The sequence below is a fragment of the Corvus kubaryi genome, unplaced genomic scaffold (assembly GCF_017639235.1).
Source record: "Corvus kubaryi isolate FWS band 111438036 unplaced genomic scaffold, C.kubaryi_AGA036_p1.0 69, whole genome shotgun sequence".
NCBI lineage: Eukaryota > Metazoa > Chordata > Aves > Passeriformes > Corvidae > Corvus > Corvus kubaryi.
Genome location: NW_024582057.1, coordinates 2,480,696 through 2,501,328, shown reverse-complemented (window position 1 = coordinate 2,501,328; position 20,633 = coordinate 2,480,696). Strand labels below are relative to the sequence as shown.

Sequence of the window (20,633 nt, the reverse complement as noted above, 5' to 3'; positions counted from 1 at the left end):
TTGTATTTCCCTGGTAAAGAGAGAAGAAGAAAGATAGGAATGGAATGATGTTTGGTGGTGGTGTTTTCTTTTTTCTTGAAGTGGTGAAGAATATATTTTTGAAGTAATGCTTGCAAAGTCCACTGAAGACCATAGTAATGGGGCATTGAATTAATTTTGGCCTTAGGTTCTGTGCAGAAATTCAGTTTTGCAGGAGATGGGTACAAGATTTCTGTAGATCAAACAGTAGTTATGGCCTGATGATTGCAAAATAATGTATCTAACAATTATATTTTACAACTTTCTCACGTCTCACTTCTTTCTAATTGGCTATTTAAGTTGCATTAATCTCCTCTGTAATCACGAGCAACAAGTAAAAACATGTTTGTTTTTTGACTCGCAGGTGCAGTGTACAAAGCCAGAATGTGGTAAATGGCGTCAGCTGACAAAGGAAATCCAGCTGACACCACAAATAGCAAAAACCTACAGATGTGGTATGAAACTGAACAATTCCACCAAGGTACCACACAACAGTTTTGCTCATATTGAAACTTAACAAGTTGGTATTTCTTGTTTGTAGAAATTAATTTCTTCATGTTTGCTGCTCAGTGTCTCTAATGTCAAAATGATGGTCGGATGGCCTGGAGAACTGCACAGTGACAGGCCTACATGCTGCTTGGACTTCTTGTTTTCTGACAGGAAATGTCAAGAAAGAAGTATCTGAAATATCTTTGTCTGCAGAGGCAATTGTAAAATCCTTCAGCTATGGAAAGATTATCAGAATGTACAAAATAGACATACCCCAAAATGTTCATTTCAGTTTTGTTTGACCTTTCTTCGTTATTGAGGAAAGCATTCGAAAAGCTCCATGAGCTTTTCCTAATTGCTATCAAGTCTGTCACGGGGCTTTATATGAAAAGTTTCAACTTTGGTACGAAGATAACTCCTGAAATTTGAAAGAGTCCTTAAAGTGCTATAGAATATATTTGGCACTTACGAAAAAACACAACATGAAAATAGTGACCATATGAAAACCTGAAGGGTCAGCATTTAGTTTTGAAACTCAGTGATAAAGAGACTCTTAAAATAAATAAGAAACTCTCTTTTATAGTCTAGACTAGAAGAGTTGCTCTGGAAAAATGTGGGATATTTCCAGAATTTTTCTATAAAATTCTGTATTTTTTTCTTAATTTGTTTCAGTGTTCCACCCCATTTTATAGAATAGAATGTGTATTTTAACGTCTGATCATTAGAAACTAACTTAACAAATGAAAAACATCTTTTAGAGTGCTTTTGCTGTATGATGTGTTGTGTTTTTAACCTACACATTTCTCTACTTTTTTTTTTTTAAACAATCATGTCTACTACAGAAGGCTAACACTAAGCACTTCTTTTTGTTTAATTTAGAGAATTATGCCATAGAATATTACTTTGCTTTATACATAATTTTTTCCACACAGCTTAAGGAAAGCTCTCATACCATTCACTTGTCTTTCAGACTGAGGGCTCAGACCAGTGTTCCATGCCTGAGGACTTGGTGAGTCGTAGCTGTTCCTCCTCGTTTGTCCTAGAATATGAAAGCAATCTTAAAGCACAGCGTATTTCTTTCCTTTTTTATTTTGGTTCTTTGGCCAATTAATGTCAGTATTTACGCATTTTGCTCAGGAAACTGTCAGACACTATTTGCAACAGAGCCTAGGGCTTTTTACGTTCTCATCTTTTTCCTCTTTTCCCTTGCCATACCAAGTAGCTTTCAAGTGGTTCGTGGTGTCCTTCAGTCATGACTCAAAGTTTACTCCCAATTCTCATTTTTTGGTCAGGCAAAATATTACTCAGTTCCCAGCTTTGAAGTAGAATTCCCCATCCTAAAATTTCCTTGTCTTTCAGGTGGTTTCTATCTTTAGTCAAGCTAGTCTCCTTTTTTTGAAGGCTGCAAAAGAACACCTAAGCATGTTTTCCCTCTCCTCTCCCTCATACTACAAAATGTACATACAAGATGTATGTTGGTGTTTCAAGGGGTTTGTGATCGTGCCACCCTGCGTTTCAGATTTCATATAAACTTATGCTCAATAAGCCAATGTTCACAAGTGTACCTGAGGTACCTCTATCACAGGGAACATGTTCAAGCTTATTGTTGACTCTTGTAGAAGCTTTGTGGCTTTGTTTCTCTAATGCATGTTTGACTTCTAAATTAAGGGTGAATCATCAGCGCTTCTTAGGGTTCTACAAGGTCTTTGATGGGAACAGCAGAATCTAAATTAAACTGATAAGTTAGTGTAGACTTCTCTAACCTCAGACTTCTGGATGCGTGAGTGACTGTAAATGTTTTATAAAGGGCCTGATAAGCATAGATGTGTTATTATGGCATGTCTCATTTGTTTACTTTCCATATGGTGTGGAGTTTGTCAAGTTTCAGCTCCATATCTGAGGAAGAGATCAATACTACAGGTTTTCTGTGTCAGGCTAAGGAAGGGGAAAGAGGGAGAGAAAATGTCTTGATGACTTGCAATTCTGAGATTGATACTTCTAGTGCTTTTTGGTCTCAGTTTTGGAGGGAGGGGGGAAATTGGTTCATTTTCCAACATTTTTAAAGTACTGACATGTTCTCCTCTCCCCTCTTTCCTTCACTTCTCCGCTTGGCCAGAGAGTGGCCGAAGTTTCAGACCATTGGTGGTACTCCATGCTCATACTCCCTCCTTTGCTGAAAGACAGTGTGGCAGCTCCCTTTCTAGCTGCATATTATCCAGACTGCGTGGGCATGAGTCCATCCTGTACCAGCACTAATCGGTTACCTGGTGAATCCAACCTTGTGAAGTTAGAGCACTTAAAGAGTGTGCCTAATGTGACTGGTAAGGGCCATCTGCAGGGCTCTGTTGCTTAAAAAGGTGTGATAAATTTTGCCTTATAACCGAGTTTATAAGGTACGTAATCCTCCTGATTCATAACACTGGTTCTGTTCTCAGCACTAATACACAGTCTCTGTGTGACTGCCTCTGTAGTTTGGTGCCATTCGCTTGTTTGTAAGATAAAGGTAATATATTTCTTATGGCTTTTCTTTAGGGAGTAAGCACAAACTGCAGAGGCTTTCTGTGTATCACTGTCATTTGTGTATAGAAACGGGAAATTACCATGTAGGTACTTAAAGACTGTTTGCATTCTTAAGGAAATGAAGATTTATCAAAAAACCCCAGGATTCTACTAGTTTTGATATTGTGGATCTTTGGGGCTTTGAAGAAAAGAATTTGATTTCTTAAGGCACTCAGATTCTGTTTAGGTTATATTTTTTTGCTAGTGACAGCCTGGGAGTGCAGATCTGCAGAATAGGTCAGGTATAGAAAAGGTAATTCAGGATTGTCATACTGACCTCTCAGAGAGTGCTTTGATGAAATTTCAGCTTCTGTGTTGTCTTAGCAGGCTTTGTTCTCCTTAGGTGCTGAAAATAAATCTGTTCATGTGTTCAACAGATGTTATAGCTGCTTAACAGAAAACTTCATTACACAGAGCTACCAATACTGAACATGGAAGATGACTACTTTTAATTATTACCCCCTCTGGGCAGTATAGGGAGTTGAAGAAGAAAGGAGTTCAGAGTACTGCCTGAGTCTGTACAGTGATGCTAGTCCTCAAGACTTGAATTTAGATTCTACTCCTTGTTGGAATCCTGATGGCATTGAAGTGCCATGAAACATTACTGATTCTTTGACAAAAATTCAGCTCTGATAGGTCCAAGGTGTACTCATCAGGCAGCAGGACAATAATTAATGCAAGCCTAGGGGGCAGGAGAGAGGGATAGCCATATAAATGGAATAATTCTGGAGGTGCCTAGAGGCTGGAAAGCTTCCTTACTTGTTATCTGTGTGAGGTCAGTGGATTGCTTTAGAGGGAGAGGGATGTGATATGATGGAGTATGATTAATTCCTGGTGTGTCTTTATTCAGTTGCAGGCATGAACAAGTATTTTCAGCCTTTTTACCAGCCCAATGAATGTGGGAAAGCACTTTGTGTGAGGCCAGATGTCATGGAACTGGATGAGCTCTATGAGTTCCCAGAATATTCACGAGACCCTACCATGTACCTGGCATTGAGAAACTTGATTTTGGCTTTGTGGTACACAAACTGCAAGGTAAGAGATGCTGATAGTTAATTTGCTTGTTTAAAAATAATAGCAGCTGTTCTGGGATGTGGACTCACTTCCTGGATGACTCCTTATGCACCAGAAAAATTGCTCCCATGCTTTTGGAAATCCATTCTAAGATTGACTGGGTTTTGGGGAGTTTGTTGGGGTTGAGAGTTTTTGGTTTGGTTTGGTTTTTCTTTTTTTAGATTTAATGCATAGGAGCTTTTTCTGCAGTAAAAATCAAAAGTTTTTAAATTATTAAAACTCTACACTGCCTACCCAGCTATTAACTTTTAAAAGGGATGCTTGAACACATCTAAACAGTGTTTTGTGGGTGCTTTATGATATTTTTTTTTTGCCTGATTGTTGGACAGGGAAGTGATTGTCCTTTTACTTAGGCTAACCCTATGGCACTGCCTTTGATAGAACTGCTGAAGTTCCACATACCAAAGCTTTCTGATATGGATGTCTGCATTATGTGGAGGTTTTGGATATTAATCTCTTTTTCCCTTAGAAGGCAATTTTGGAATGGATTTTACTGGAATACCATTGTGAGCATTGCCACTATGTAGATTAATTTTGCAAACAGGAATCCATTTCAATACCATTCCTGTAGTAATGGAACACACCATGAAGTTTGTGAAAGTCTCTCATAGACTCATTTGGTTTTATTCCATGTTAATCTTCCTTAATAAATGTTACCATATTGTGTAAAGCTAGCTAACAAGAATTTTCCACAAAAACTCTTTTAAAATGCTCTCAGAAGGCTGAGTCATGATTTTTTACCATTTGGTCTACAGTTTAAATATGATGTAAACATATGAAAAAAAGGAATATTAGAAACAACAGTTTCTATTCTTTCTTTGTCCTTTGCAGGAGGCTCTTACCCCTCAAAAATGTATCCATCATATCATTGTTCGGGGGCTTGTGCGGATTCGCTGTGTACAGGAAATGGAGAGGATCCTGTATTTTATGACAAGGAAAGGGCTAATTAATACAGGGATTTTGTCAGTCAGTCCTGACCAGTACCTTCTTCCTAAGGAATACCACAATGTAAGTTGCTGTAGTAATCCCTACATTGTTAGTGCTGTAAAACTACATGGTCCCTACAATAATTATTTTGGTTCTGGATTTTTTTTTCTCATTTACATAAATGGATGGAATGATAGGTAAAATTACATCTAAAAGCTAACATGTGGCAAGTTTTTCACATTGTTGTCATATGCCTTCAATGGGTATGGAAACAACATCAATTAGACTCCTTCCAAAAAAGATTTTTTCCCACTAGAATCTATGGAATTCATTCTCATGGATTTGTGCTTCCCATGTGCTGTTCAGATGGATGGGAACTGTGTGAAAAATATACACGTTCTGTGGTTTACTCCTATAATACACCTCTGCTTCCATAGTGAGGAAACTGCTATTCCATGTTGGTTTGCAAGACCTGTGATTAAAAGGGAACATGTTTATGACTAGCAAGTTGTTAGATAGCACCCAAAACTTACTAATGTGTTCTCTAAGAGAATACCTCCTAGAAATTGTAAGTCATGTTTGGAAAGTGTATTTGTAGATTTTTTTAATTTATAAAATAGTTCTTACTGATCAACCCAACCTGTGATTGAAATCTTTACAAGGTATGTATGTTTCTTGTCTAATAAATTCAGTTAGATTCCGACTTTTGTTACTGATAACTTCAGCTCTTTCTATGACAAGAAACTGAGGCATCTTCTTTTGAAGTCCTTAAAAACTTAAACTATTTTCAAAGCTACCACTGATCTTGTTTCTATATTAAATGCACTGTCATCTTTAGAAGTTATCACAGATTACTTTAGAGGGCAAGAAAACCTAGACTTCGGAAACTTACAGACATTTTTACCTTTTGCAAAAAGAAAAATGAGAGTGAAATGACAATTTCTGTTTTATTTCTAACTATTTTTATTAAATATTTTAATATTTTTTAGAAATCTGTCATTATTGTTGGGGCTGGTTCAGCAGGATTAGCAGCAGCCCGACAACTGCACAACTTTGGAATTAAGGTAAGAAGCTTTAGAGTACATTACTTAAAAAAATCAGACTTCCCCTGCTTTGAAAAGTGTTGTTCATCAAAAAGAAAAAGCCTCCATTCTTGTTACAAACGTGTATGTGTAGTGCATCCTAATTAATTTGTTAAATCTGGGGTTTTACTGAGTAAATCTGCTGTTTAAAAGCAGTGTTTGTTTGTATCTAAAATTAAACAAAGCATGCAGCATATATTTTCTACAGACACTGCACCCAGATCATTGTGTTTAATAGCCTCTAGCATGCATTAAACTCCGATTTTGAGATTTCCTAAATAAATCTTCAGCTTTTTAAAAAAGAAAGCTTGTTTTTGTTTCTAAAGTAACAGTTATATTTGTATATATAGATCCCAAAGTGTAACCTTTGAAAGTTGATTTAAATGCATAAATAAACTACAAATGATCCAGAAATGAAAAGAAAGTGTTAAGATTGTTAACATTGCTGGATTGCTCAGGGATTTTTTTGTGTTTTGTCATCTCCTTTGCTCTGGAGATGAACAGATGTGCTTAATAGAATTTTATCTTACAATTTACTAAGCTGCATTTTGCCACAGGTCTTTGTCTTAGAAGCTAAAGACAGAATTGGTGGCCGAGTGTGGGATGATAAGACATTCACAGGTGTCACTGTTGGAAGAGGTGCACAGATCGTCAATGGATGTGTCAACAACCCAATGGCACTAATGTGTGAGCAAGTGGGTTCCTGCAGTGGTCATGATTATCACTAGTGAAAAACTGTTGTTAAAGCCAGGCTCAGATGGCTGGGTAAGGGTGGGAGTCCTTTTCTTGTGACATGATTAAAATCCTGTTCTGCATTGTAAGTAAATTCCATGTTGCTATTATATATTTGATAACAGTTGGGAACAGAGAAGAGCTGTAGAATGGTTTCAGGCATATTATGTAAAGAAAAACAAGGTGGCTCCAGCTTCAGAACCAGAAGAAACCACTGTTTTCCTCTTTTCTAGAGACAGTAACATAAAAGGTCCCCAGCAGACTTTTTTAGGGCTGAGAAAGGCTTTACTGTGGGAGGCTACTGCTTCTGTGATGGATTTGCCTTTGCTGCCTCTCAGTATTTCTAGTTAAATTTTGCACAAGCTAAGATTAACATTTCTAGTTTTTTTAGTTGTTAGATTTCTAACAACTAAATTGCTACTGATGCAAACATGCTGTGGTTCAATTTCTGTAAAAATTCTTGTTACTTGCTGGTTTAGTTTAGGTTTTTTTTGAGGTAGGGATCTGAATTTCTCCAAGTGGAACCTGAGTGTGGATTTTGCTCAGACACACATGTAAATCCAGCCCATGCCATTTAATTGTTTAGTATAGTGCCATTAAGAAATTCTAGGTTTTTTTTATCTAGGTGTTTTTAAAAGTAATGTTTTATTTATGAGAAGGGGAACAATGACTTCTGGATACACTTCAGATACTCATCCCTTTGTGGCCATTTAATGTAAATTTTCATTGAAAGTACAACTGTGTCTTAAGATCTGCAGTGGTGACCAACAGCCTAGAGAGATGTGAGGATATGTGAAAAACACTGGAGCATGCCCTAAGTAAAAAGGCCCTAGGAAGAAATTAGCACTATGTTTGTGCTATTTTCTCTGGATTAACTCTATAGAACACAAAAACATCTTTATTTAAATTGAGCTCTGTTGTGTTTTTGATGCAGGTTGGACAAGCAAAGCAAGGTACTAGGTTTAATTTCAAATACTTTGGTTGTTAATAACATTTATGGTAACTGGGAAACAATATCCTGTCAATTCCTGAGTTCAGGGAACTCTTTGGGCCTCAGACACCAGAAAGTTGTATAAAGTAACTGATTTTAATTGTGACTTAGAAAATGAATTGAGGTGGAAATAAAGGAGACTGGTTCATCATGTTTGATTACCACACTCTCTATTTCTGTACTAGCCCTTGCCTGACAGGAAAGTTGCAGAGGAGGTTTCTTTGAATCCCCAGTAAAGGAAAGGACAGAAAAGTGGGAAAAAACTAATTTGTGGACAATTAACAGATAGAAGGATTGTTGGTATTCCAGTTTGAAGAGAACAGGAGTTAACTCTGACTAAAGTTGTTGATGTTTTTAAAATGGTATCACTTAAATCTGAGGCATTTACCACCTTATGTTAAGTAACTTTGAGCAGGCTGGGTGCTGTAGATTTTTCATACTTAAAAAAGCAATAAAATGTCTTTTTCTTAAGCTTGGCATAAAAATGCACAAACTAGGGGAGAAATGTGACTTGATCCAGGAAGGTGGAAGGATAACAGATCCCACTATTGATAAACGTATGGACTTTCATTTCAATGCCATCCTAGATGTCGTCTCTGAGTGGAGAAAAGATAAAACCCAACATCAAGATGTTCCTCTTGGTGGTGAGTGAGAGATTTATTGCAAAGTGAAGATGTTGGCTATGTTCATAAAGTTCTATATTAAATTGGCTCTTACATCAGACATTTTTTAAAGTGTATGGCTGTCCATCTGACCTTAAATCCAATAGGTATTTCTGATATTCTGTCTTGTTTTCATGAGGTAGCTTTTTTCAGTATAGCTAGTGTCACTAGCAGCTCAAAAGACTTGCATCTGGCTGAAGCAGGCCATAGCTAGCCTTAGCCTTACACTTTTTGACTAACCTGCCTAAAAATGCCTGATCAAAGCCGCCTGCTGGCAAGAACAGTCCCGTCTCCATTGGTAACGCCTCCCACCACAGTTACAGCTTGTAAACTCAACAGCAAAAAATAAATTTGCTCAGAAATGTCTGCCTCCCAAACCTCTTTAGCATGGATTCTGTAAGACAGAATTAACAACTCCTACGTTCTTCAGTGAACCCTAGATAAAATTTCTCAGTTCTTTGATTTTGTAAAAATTAATCAGGATTTATTTGCAAGGATTCTCCATTATCTTAAAGTGTATTTTACCTGAAATATCTTCAACTGTATATTGATGATAGCTAAACAATTAATTTCTCTCCTGTCTCACTCAGAAACCTGTGAGTAAACAACAAAGTTGTACTCTATCACTGGAAAGATCTTGTGGTTTTTTTTTTTTTTCCTATGAGAAGAAAAACATCTTGGTACAAACTAGCACTAAGCTTGAATATCTTGTGATCCAGGGAACAGCATGTTGAAATGCAGTAGGACTTCTGACAAACTGTGATATATTCTAATTTTAAATGTGTTCTTTCACAGAAAAAATACAAGAGATCTATAAAGCCTTTATTCAGGAGTCTGGTATCCAGTTCAGTGAGCTGGAAGAAAAAGTACTACAGTTCCATCTCAGTAATTTGGAGTATGCCTGTGGCAGCAATCTCTCTCAGGTGAGTTTTGACAGCTGTGTTCTGAAGTGGTTGAGCTCCACAGAAGATAGGGTTAGAAGTAACCTTGAGAAATCACCTGATCCATTCTATGGCCCTAGAGGAAGAATCAGCTATCCTGACTATTCCTACACCCCTGACCTGTTCTTTGCAAGCACTGAGACACTGACTCCAACACTGCCTTATTTAATCTGATGAGAGTTCCTGATGCGTTTCCAGTGAGATGCTCTTTAAGCAGAAGTTGAGTAGATGGTTAGAAGGGAGCAGGGCATCTTGCTGAGATGCTGGGTGAGAGTTAACTCCTCCTCAGATGTTGGGTGTGACTTCTGCTTCTCAGTTCTGTTTAAGAACTGAGGTATTTCTCTACCCCGCTATGTGTCTTGAGAATAAATGCATTTAACTTCTGAAGTGTTCTAACCCCCTGATGGTGAGGCCCAGTTCACCACTCTTGGCTACCTCATACTTGGCTGCCATCAAGACTTCAGTATTAACCAAGCAGCTCCAGGAAATACCAAAGTATCATATTATTGGCAGTGCATTATTTACTCAGTCCTGTTGCTACATTTAAAGACATTTAGTGTCAACTGTACTACAGCAGTGGGACAGCTGACTGATACATGCAGATGTACAAATCTGAACTGAGAAGTGCACAAGAACATAACAAAAATCTGCAAGACAATGCTATACCAGAGCAGTCACTGGAAAATATTTTGATAGGTCAAGTTTTCATACTCCACGAGCACCCAGGAGAATTAAGAAAGATGCAAAAATCTACCTTACCTTCAATTTTAGAATCAAAATATGATTGATTTTATGCAACTGCAGTGATAGGAATTGGCATCTGAATAGTAGTTTGAGAATTGTTTCGGATTTTTCACTGCTAAGTGGTAATTGCTTAGTGCAAATACCACTGTTTTATTAACTATAAAGTTGCAGGGGTTGGGGGACAAGGTCAGTGAAAGGTATCATGGAAAAACCTTACAAAGTGACAGAAAAATTCCATTGAGTTGGGGTTTTTTTTGTATCTCATTTTCCCCTTTATGTTGGAAAATAAGGTATTTCCATTTTTATAAGAAGTCCTAAGGCTGTAAAATCTGATCATTTTGCTAGATATGGACAACTGAAATAAATACACTGCAATTCACGTGGATTTTTGTACTACTTGCCTTGTTTTCTCTCCTAAGCAGAACCATAAATTCCCTGCTAGTGACGAACCCATATTAAGACTTTTCTTAATCCAGCAATTGATATATTATATACTAGCACTAGGTAAATAAGAATTTTGATTTTGTCAGCATTGCCATAAATTCTGGTAATACACTTTTTCCAGTTGCAAAGGGGGCTAGGGTGGCTTCTTCTAAGCTGTGGAACTTTTCATAGGACCCATGTCCCATCACCAGTAGAAACAGGCAATTATGTTCTGTCCACAGGTATCTGCACGCTCATGGGACCACAATGAATTTTTTGCCCAGTTTGCTGGAGATCACACTCTTCTAACTGTGGGATATTCCACTGTGATTGATAAGTTGGCAGAAGGGCTGGACATCCGGCTGAATTTCCCAGTGAGTCTGGAAAATGTTGATGCACTGCCTGTCTTGGATTGCTTTGAAACATCCAGTCATATATTTGCATTCTTTTGGACCAGGCAAATCTGTGCCTGTGATTGTTTCAATTTTTCTTTAAAAAAACCAAAGAGGACAATTTCAGCATTTCTGAAATTCTCTTTGAGGACTATCAGTACTTAAATATTATGATATGATGATTTTATATGTTTAGAATCACGATGATTTTTCTTTTTCAGCTTCATGGAGGCTATTTTTCATCTTTCAGGATTTCTCTGAAAATCTGTGTTATCACTTTCTAGTTTGGTGACTGGTGCTGTATTAGCTGTTCTTGCTGGAATTTGCATTGCATATGTACATTTTGTAGTACAGCCTTTCAATGTCTTTCAATAGGTACAGAGTATTGACTATTCTGGTGAAGAAGTGCAGGTCACTACTGCAGATGGAACAGTGTGGACAACACAGAAGGTACCAAGTATGCTTCAAGACTAAGAATTTCAGAGAACACACAGTACTTTTTGTCTTTTCTTTCTCTCAGAAGGCAATTTAGTCCAATTTCTCCCCATTCAAAGATGAATACTCATGTATTTTAGTGGTCTGTATTTGTGTGTCCTAGAGCCTAATTTTTTGTGAGGATGCTTGAGATTTGAGTATGAGTTGATTTGAAGAACTAAGGACTATAAAGGGTAGTACTAAAAATGTGAAGCAAATAGATTTTTATCTGGTCTTTGAAATGACATTTGTTACCTGGTTCCATTCCCTGCTCAGCTTTACCCCATTTAGCATGTGTATCTGCCCTGTTAAAATTTCAGACTTTGACAATCCCTATTTCTCGGTCTCTCTTACTCCCTGTATCCTCACCTTCTTCTTGCTGAGTAATTTAGCTTTTAGTAATTTTTAAAATTATATATCAACTTGATAAAGATTGGAGTGACATCAACAGTGTTACTGAGTATTTTAAAGAGAAGGAATCTCTGATTAAAACCAAACCACTGACCGACTATCTATCTCTCCTTTCAAACAGTTTTGTTAATCTGAGAGCTATTGACTACCATTTACTGGAAGTATTGGTAGCATGGTTAGCCACTGTGATACAAGCAGTTCAACAGACTATGACTTAAAATCAGTGAACTGTGGGATCTGTTCTCACCTGAATGTAAGGCATGTGTTTCCCATTAATGGGAACTAAAACCAGAAATCGAGAAATGTCTGGTGTGTTATTATGTTGCATCCTACAAGAATAATCCAAGACAGTTAGGAGGATGCTATGAGGTTAAAGTGCTGTATTCAGGTTTTGGTACTGTTGTGATTGTAGCTGTTTCTTTCAGGTATTAGTGACTGTACCACTGGCCCTTCTTCAGAAAAATGCCATTCAGTTTAATCCTCCACTGTCAGAAAAAAAAATTAAAGCCATTAATAGTTTGGGAGCAGGAGTCATTGAGAAAGTAAGTGATTTTATAATATCTTTAATTTTCTTTTCATAGAAACATTGGCTGTTTTGTCCCTGCTGCTTTTGCAGTGTATTTCTCAGGATTTATGATGCATTTCATTTTACTTGTATACAGTAGCCCAGGAGAGCAAAATGCTATCGGGGATCACATGTATTTCTGCTTCTTAGATTTTACAACTTAATGGCATTTTTAAAGAAACTGTTTGCAGAAGAATTTCATAGCTTAGACATTTTGTGCCTAATTTTGATCAAGGCTTCATGATGGTCTTGAATCTTTCAGAATTCCAATAATCTGTTTATTTCAGGTCATTTTAACCTAGTAAATTCATAAACTATTTGCAAAGAATACTGAAAGTTGTGTATTTGACCAGTGTAAAATCTCCTACCTTTTCCCAATACAAAAACACAGCCTCTCCTGAAAAGCTCCCTAGTAAGATGTGTGCTTAGAAGAAAACAGTAACAAAGTAATGCCAGAAACAGGATTATAGCACTGTTGAAATTAACAGACAAGATTAAGAAACTCCAAATAGAGGATGCAGATTGTTTATGTTATACATTAGGTTTGCAAAAAAAATCTGCTGAATTTCTTGAGCATTTTACACAATTGCTTCCATTGTGGATTTGATATTCTGTGCATTTGAAATTTGAGATCAGCATTTTTTTTTCTTTGCCTGTCCACCTTGGAGGACAGGTCCATATATTCTCTGTTGGGACCTACTAATAGGAACAGCTGTGTGTCTAAATGAGTGGTAGCAGGAAAATGTATTAGAAGAACATATACCATATCCTGTTATGAGTTTTGTGGTATGAAATGCTTAAATTCCATTCTTCTATATCTTTCTAGATTGCCTTGCAGTTTCCATATAGATTTTGGGACAGTAAAATTCAAGGGGCTGATTTTTTTGGTCATGTTCCACCCAATTCCAGCCAACGTGGGCTCTTTAGTGTCTTCTATGACATGGATCCAGAGGTATGATATATACCAACTGTATTTTTTCTTGGCCCTTCACAAATTCAGTTTGAAATCTAGGTGCAGTAATTACTCAACAACAAAATTTTTCTTCTTCCCTGCCCCCCGCTCTTCCCCCGTCCCCCCCATCTGCAACTATTAAAAGCAGTGGAAGCAGCGTCATTTACCAAGAAAAACCTGATCAATATTTTGTTGTAATAAATGGGAATGTTTTCCACTGTTTGGATACAGAATAATATACAAACAAGTACATTCTCTATATCTACTGAAAAAGAGGCTGTAATACCTTACTATTGAACTACTAATGTGGGAAAAAGGCTACTAGTCACTTCCAGTTTAGGACTTCTGTTCCCTTATTAAATCCACTAAAAATCCCGTTAAAAAGACCAACTACTAACTTACTAACGCTCACTGGCTTGCAGTAGTCTGAATATCTATGTGGAATAGCAGAGGAAAAGACAAGCATCAAGTTCTGCATGAAACTGAGACCTGTAGGGTCAGTCTCATACTCATGAATTTCAAAGCAGATTCAAACCAGTGGACTCACATCATGTTTCTCTTCCCTGCCAGTTCCAGGCAGACACGTGACACATTTGTATTATACCTCTTCGTACTTTTGCAACAACTGCTGCCTTCTATTTGGCAGCAATTAAAAAGCCATTTTGTGACCTGATGTCTTACTCCAAAAGGAAACCATCCTGTGACGTTTGTGCTCTGTTACTGCCTGATCTGTACCTGTATACAACTTTAAGTGAGTTGTGTCCAGTACTCTTAAGCTCATGCTGCAAGAGGCTCAGTGTGCTGGTGCTGTCCAGAGACCCTACACATAATTCTTAATTTGCTTGACAGCTATTCTCTGCTAGTTTTCAAATTCAGCAACAGAAGAATTACTGCCTTACATAAACAAGAGAGGCAGAGTTCTATAAAGGCACTGAGAACCTGTGTGCTCTTCCCTACTCACCACTTCACCTCTAAAACTTCTGCATGGTAGCAAATGTCTTGAAGTGGAAGAAAATACCAGTAGAAGTGATCTTTCATTTCTTGGTCCAAAATCTGCTGGTAAGAACCTAGTACTGGTCTAATCAAAAACATATCTATCTAGTATTTAAATAGACTCTCTCTGTCACCACATTTTGAAAATGGAGTACAGCTGAGGTGGAAGTTTGGCACAGAACTGAAGCTTCAGAGGGTGCACAAAGAATAACACTAACAATGTAATTTTTTTTTTTTTTTGGTACAGCCTTTAAGCAGGTAGATAGGAAGTTTTCAGTAAATTCAGCAAGTTGTAAAAGGGGCTGACTGTAACAGATCTGTGAACAAGACATCAGAAGATGTAGTAATTTGAGCATAAATACTGTAGAATATGCACCCTTTATTGCAAGGAATCAAACCCACTTTTCTATAGAACAATAGTTGCTTTGCAGCTCAAAATATCTTTGCAATACCAATTAAGAGAGACTTTTTATGAAATACTTAATAAGGTCCTGTTTTTAGGGCAAAGAAAGCATTTTAATGTCAGTGGTCACTGGAGATGCTGTGACAACCATTAAGAATTTAGATGATCAACAAGTACTGCAACAGTGTATGACTGTACTCCGAGAGCTGTTTAAGGAGCAGGTAAGAGAAGCCTCTTTTATTAAGAGATGAATTAACTTGTCACCAGAATAAAGCTTTCAAATGTAGTACTTCATGATGTATAGGCAAACCTTTGACATTTAAAACTACTTTTCTTTTCTTGTCAGTTTCAGGGAATAGGTTTTCTTTGAGACATACTAAAATCACAATTTTTGATCTCTTGTGTGAAAAATGTATATTGAAAGATGTCTCAGAAGGACAGTAGTAATTAACTGGAAGATACAAATGAACTATCATCCTTCAAAGTGCTTTTGAAAAGCAAAATTGATTAAAATCAGTACTTTAGGCACGTAACACAAAACAGACTTTTTACTTGGCTGTCATTTTTTTTCTATCATGACCACTTCTAATACGTGATAAGATCTTTCAGCTAGGCGAATTTGGTTGATTTCTGCCTTCTCCCCTCCAAAGGCAACTGAAATTACAACACCCCAAAACAATCCAATCGAATCAGTTTCTCTTCTACTAACAACCCTTTCTCAGCTGTCTTGGGATGGAGGTACAGGCAAAATGATCTAGCAAAGGCCCTACATCCCAAATGTAAAAAAAACCCACTAGATAAAAATTTCTACCTGTTTTCCTTCCCCCAGATCATCATTAGGATAAAAACTGAAAATCAGAGAAATCTGGGAAAAGCAGAACACTAGCACTCAGCAATGTTACTTGCATTCCATTCTAGAGACAATAATGCCTCAATTAATTTACTTAGAGCAGTTAGATCCCCAGGAATGACTGTGTTAATAATGTTCAGGGGTGATCTCTCAAGTTTTACTGAAGGTTCAAATGTTAGGATTAATGATCTTGGAAGAACTTCAGTATCTGAAGACTCAACTATTCCTAGAAACATACCTTTGGCAATGGCTTTATTGTTACTAGAATGACATGCAGTGGAAGTTCACATACTTGTATTTTGATCTCATGAAAATGTAGCAAATGGGTCTTTGGTTTCAGTGCCACTCTGGTCCAGAAGAGTGATTGTCATGGCTATCTCCATGGTTAACAGCAGCCGTGAACTTCAGTCACCTGAGGACGATGCAGCAGGATTTTCAAAGACAAGCTGGCTTCAGGGGTGTACCAGAGCTACTTCTGGGACATTCATACAACTTGTCATACTTGGCTGGTCCTTGTCTTGATTGCTTGAGCTTGAGTCTCTCATGTGCTGCCTGAATGGGTCTATTTGTCAATAACAGACATTGTGCAAGAGGCAACCAGAGCTGCTTCTGTTTACTTGTCATGAGCTCCTCCAGAGTAAGACCACAGCTGTAGCTGACTAACCCTTCATTCAAGTGTAATTCAGGCTCTCTTTGGTAAAAATCTGTGGAATTTGCTGCAACGTGACAAAGAATACACAGTATTACTGTCATGGCTCAGCCAGACCCTGACTTCCTGGTTTTTGTTTTCTCCCTGAACCTAGTTTACAAGACAGCTCATTTTCTAATAGATAAGTAATTTTATTTCTCCATTGGAATAAAATTATCTCCAAAATGAAAACTGAATTTTGAGATTTAAGCAGCTAGATGTAGCAAGCATTATGCCTAACCAATACAAAAATTGCTTACTTACACATACGAACATGTTGAACAGTATCAGTATTGTATTTGTTTACAAGAGTATGCATATATGTATTTTGAGGGGAATTTTCTTTCTCGTGTACTTTTAGGTGTATTACAATATGCAGATTTGTTGAATTCAGAATAGTGTAGCTGTGATGTTTCAGGCATCAGGCAAGTCTAGCAAACGGAATTATCTTTGTGGTTAGTACTATAATAAAAAAATAGGAATTTAATTCTGGAATGCGACCTTAATCTGTATCTTAATAATACAAAATACTCTAAAGATTACAAGAAACCATTTGAGAAAAAGCTGTGCAATTCTGAACTTCTCTTTGCAGTGTTTAACTCCTATTTTGATTATGCAGGAGGTTCCTGACCCAGTGAAGTTTTTTGTTACTCGATGGAGCAATGACCCTTGGCTGCAGATGGCGTACAGTTTTGTGAAAACAGGGGGCAGCGGTGAAGCTTACGACATCATAGCTGAAGACATACAAGGAAAAGTTTTTTTTGCTGGTGAGGTAAGTATCTTTGTTACTGTTGATTAAGGTTACTGGGAGCAGTTTCTTATGGAAGATCGTCTCTTGCTAAGCAACACCATTAACCTAGAGGTAGTATATAAATATTCTGTTATGTAAAGATGCTGATGATTCTTGATGCAGAACCCTCTCTATTCATATTATTACTGGGCATGGGAAGTCTGCCAAATACTTCAGGTCAGGAGTAAAATGCATTTTTAGTAAAATTTTCTTTCTGTTACTCCACTTGTGGGTAACATAACAAATGCACCATGATGGTGTAGGTGCACTCTGTACTGGAGCAGAACTTAACCTGCCCCACTAAAGTGCAGATAGCAGAACAGACTGCTACTTCTGTAGCTGACTTGCTTGCAAATTTTGATGTTCCTAAAAATCTCAAGTATTTCCTTTGATGCTCTAAGGAGTTTTCCACAGCTTTTAAAAATGTAGGTATATGCTTAAGGAAAACAAAACTGATCTTGTAAACTAAAATTCTATGCCATTGGTTTTAGAAACAATTGACTTTTTTTTTCTTTTTTTTTTTTTTTTTTTTTTAATGCAGGCCACAAATAGGCACTTTCCCCAGACCGTTACAGGAGCTTACTTGAGTGGGGTTCGAGAAGCAAGCAAGATAGCAGCATTTTAAGTACCTAAATTTTGTGTTTATAGATATATTTTTAATTGATTTCTGTGGGTAAAACAATCTTCAAGTTTCCTATTGCTGCCTTTTTCCTATGTGGTACTTGCATAGTATATGGTACCTGAAGATAAAATCTTCACCTTCCTTTTCCTCTTTCTCCCCCACCCTATTTTAAGCCCTGATGATACATATTGTTGGGGGCTTTTTTCCAGCTAAGGTATTACTAGCAGGAGTGACATTGGAATCACTGGCCACAGCTTAACTAAGAGAACTTTTGTCAACAGTCCTCTTCTGTATGGCTCAAGTCATGCTATTGTGAACCTTCATTTCAGAAGGTCAGATTAAAACAATACTAAGTTAACATACAGCATTAAAAATGCTGGCAGTTAGTAACGATATGGGAATTTTCCACTAACTGTGCTTCTCAGGTTGATTATGCTCACAGGAGTTCAAACTGGCTTCCAAGAGCCTGAATAGCCTAGAAAAATTCTAGGATTAATATAGGAAGGAACTCAACTATCACTTTTCCCACTTGCAATCAATAACCTTTTCTATAATATTTTTTCATATTCTTAGCTTCCACTAAGTGGGCTTTGGAATATGAAGTTTGTTCCTTTAAATAAGAGAGCTGGAACAGTTTACAGTGCAATCATAGAAAGGTTATTGTAGCTAATCAAAACTTGAAAAATTAACTTTTACATTACTTTTAAAAACTTTGAAATATTATCTCTGCTACTTATTCAGAGAAATTCTTTTTACAATAATAGGCTAAGAGTTTAGATTTGCTCATTGCTTCTGTAGAAATAGGACAGCTTAAAAATACTACATTGCTATGATTATTTTGAAAACAAACTTCCAGATTCATTTGGGCTGAGTAGAGGAAGTATCTGCTGATATGACTGTACAGTCAGGAGTGCAGGACTGTAAGTTCTTAATAGCTCATTCAACTTTTATATTAAAAAATAAATGAAGATGAATGAGGAAAAATATTAACACTCATGAAGGGCTGAAACAATGTGGCTTGCACTTTGACTTGAAGTTTATTTTTTTTCTTTTATTATGAAAGTATTATTAAAAACAACTTGAGAGAGTAATTCAGTAAGGGCTAGACATCTATCTAGTAGCTTTTCCATGGGACAGGGAGGAAAAATATTTTTCAACAGAAATAAGAGAGATGCAACTGGGATATCTATTGTAATACTGTTCCACTATATTGGTATTAATGAAAAAAAACTTAAATCCACTTTTAGATCTCTTTCCTCACACCTTCTCTATAACTTGGCTGCATAGATGTCAAGATTCTGAAACAAACTTAAGCACTTAACTCTATCCTGCCCCATTCTCATGTATAGGCTTTTCTCTTTTATTAATCCCTTCATTTAAGAATGACACAGCAAACATTTTTGAAAGCATTTATAGTGTTTATTTCCTTTAAGGTACATCCTTGGAAATAAACAAGAAAAATCATGGAATGTTAAGGGGTTGGAATGGACCTTAACAATTGTCTAGTCCCAACCCGCCCTGCCATGGGCAGGGACACCTCACACTAGACCAGGTCTCAAGGCCTTATCCAACCTGGCTTTGAACACCACCAGGGTCCTACTGAATAAATGCAATTCTTCTTTTCAAATATGTAATATTTTGTTTTTAGAGTAGGTATGATATTGTTAAAAACCCTTTATTTAATCTCTAATTTACAAGTTGAAGATGTTTATATGACTAGATGTTTTTCAGATATATATTCTGTTCTGCTTCTTAATGCTGAGTTATATAGACTAATAGGAAGAGTGTAACTGTTCATAATTTTCCTCTACATAAATGCTGGTATGTACAGTTTTAAAGTATTTCCAATTATTAAATTGCAATTTAAAGGCCATAAGAAGCAAGACAAAGCCTTCTCGTGATAAAAAATAATCAGGACCTCAAATTTTACTTTTGGCAGTCATTTGCACTTTGTTAATTTCATATATTACAGACCAACTTATGGCATAACTAGGAAAGATTGATAGCTATGTATGTTTGAGTTCCAAGTTTCTTCCCCTCTTTAACATATATGACAAATTATTAGGAGAGGAGCTTCTGGTGGTGGGAAAAAAAGCTTATTACTACACACCCAAAACAAACACACCCAATGGCGCTGCTTCAGATGATCTTGCTTAAAAACCTTCAGTTAGCTTAGTAACATATACAAACATGTCACATGTCAGGTAGGAATGATCTGGAAAGTTTAGCTCAGCATCCATTTCGCCAGTCCAAAGTTTGTATGAACATGCTTGATGTAATTCTGTTATTTGTACTTGGGATTTTCAATTTACCTACAACTTTGCAGCTAGATAAAAGCTGTATTCTAGAGAAGAGAGATGGACATGAAGAAATACTATCACATTTGGCTTTAGATGATGCACACTTACAGCATTAGAAAAACTGATAACATGATAAATTTACCAATGGCCTAGTCTTTTAATTATTTGTATATTGTTTTGGTACCAGGGCACTTAAACTGTGTTGTGCTGCACTGAAGTTTGAGGAATAAATAAAATAAGTATGTTTCATTTTAATTTACGTTCACTTGAAATATGTAAGAACATCAGGCTGGTTCTGAGACTTCATTCTTTAATGTTGCCCAAAATTTTTTTAATATCTATGTTAAAATTTATTTCAAGCATGTATGTATTTTTTCTTTTGTGTTTAATTTATTCCCTCAAATAAAGAACTGGGGAATGTTTTCTTTTAGTAGGTTTGTCTAAATGTTATTAAAAAGATTGGAATGCAGAGCATGATCTGTTGTTACACTTCAGTTCTTCTGTGTGACTATGTTATGGCAGCAGAATAAAACTGCAAAGTATTCACAGGA

At 36.8% G+C, this 20,633-nt stretch overlaps 1 protein-coding gene across 1 annotated transcript in view; it reads left to right on the top strand.

The window, feature by feature from the left end:
- The window catches only part of KDM1B (lysine demethylase 1B), a 27,720-nt gene extending 7,087 nt beyond the window's left edge, over positions 1 to 20,633 (top strand). The window contains exons 7-22 of the mRNA XM_042049217.1: positions 383 to 499; positions 1,478 to 1,516; positions 2,624 to 2,828; positions 3,917 to 4,101; positions 4,972 to 5,148; positions 6,057 to 6,131; positions 6,707 to 6,844; positions 8,345 to 8,516; positions 9,330 to 9,457; positions 10,885 to 11,016; positions 11,410 to 11,484; positions 12,345 to 12,461; positions 13,311 to 13,436; positions 14,931 to 15,053; positions 16,990 to 17,142; positions 17,702 to 20,633. Coding sequence (XP_041905151.1) covers positions 383 to 499; positions 1,478 to 1,516; positions 2,624 to 2,828; positions 3,917 to 4,101; positions 4,972 to 5,148; positions 6,057 to 6,131; positions 6,707 to 6,844; positions 8,345 to 8,516; positions 9,330 to 9,457; positions 10,885 to 11,016; positions 11,410 to 11,484; positions 12,345 to 12,461; positions 13,311 to 13,436; positions 14,931 to 15,053; positions 16,990 to 17,142; positions 17,702 to 17,785 — 2,046 coding nt within the window. The 3' untranslated portion in view covers positions 17,786 to 20,633. The remainder of the gene's footprint in view (positions 1 to 382; positions 500 to 1,477; positions 1,517 to 2,623; positions 2,829 to 3,916; positions 4,102 to 4,971; positions 5,149 to 6,056; positions 6,132 to 6,706; positions 6,845 to 8,344; positions 8,517 to 9,329; positions 9,458 to 10,884; positions 11,017 to 11,409; positions 11,485 to 12,344; positions 12,462 to 13,310; positions 13,437 to 14,930; positions 15,054 to 16,989; positions 17,143 to 17,701) is intronic.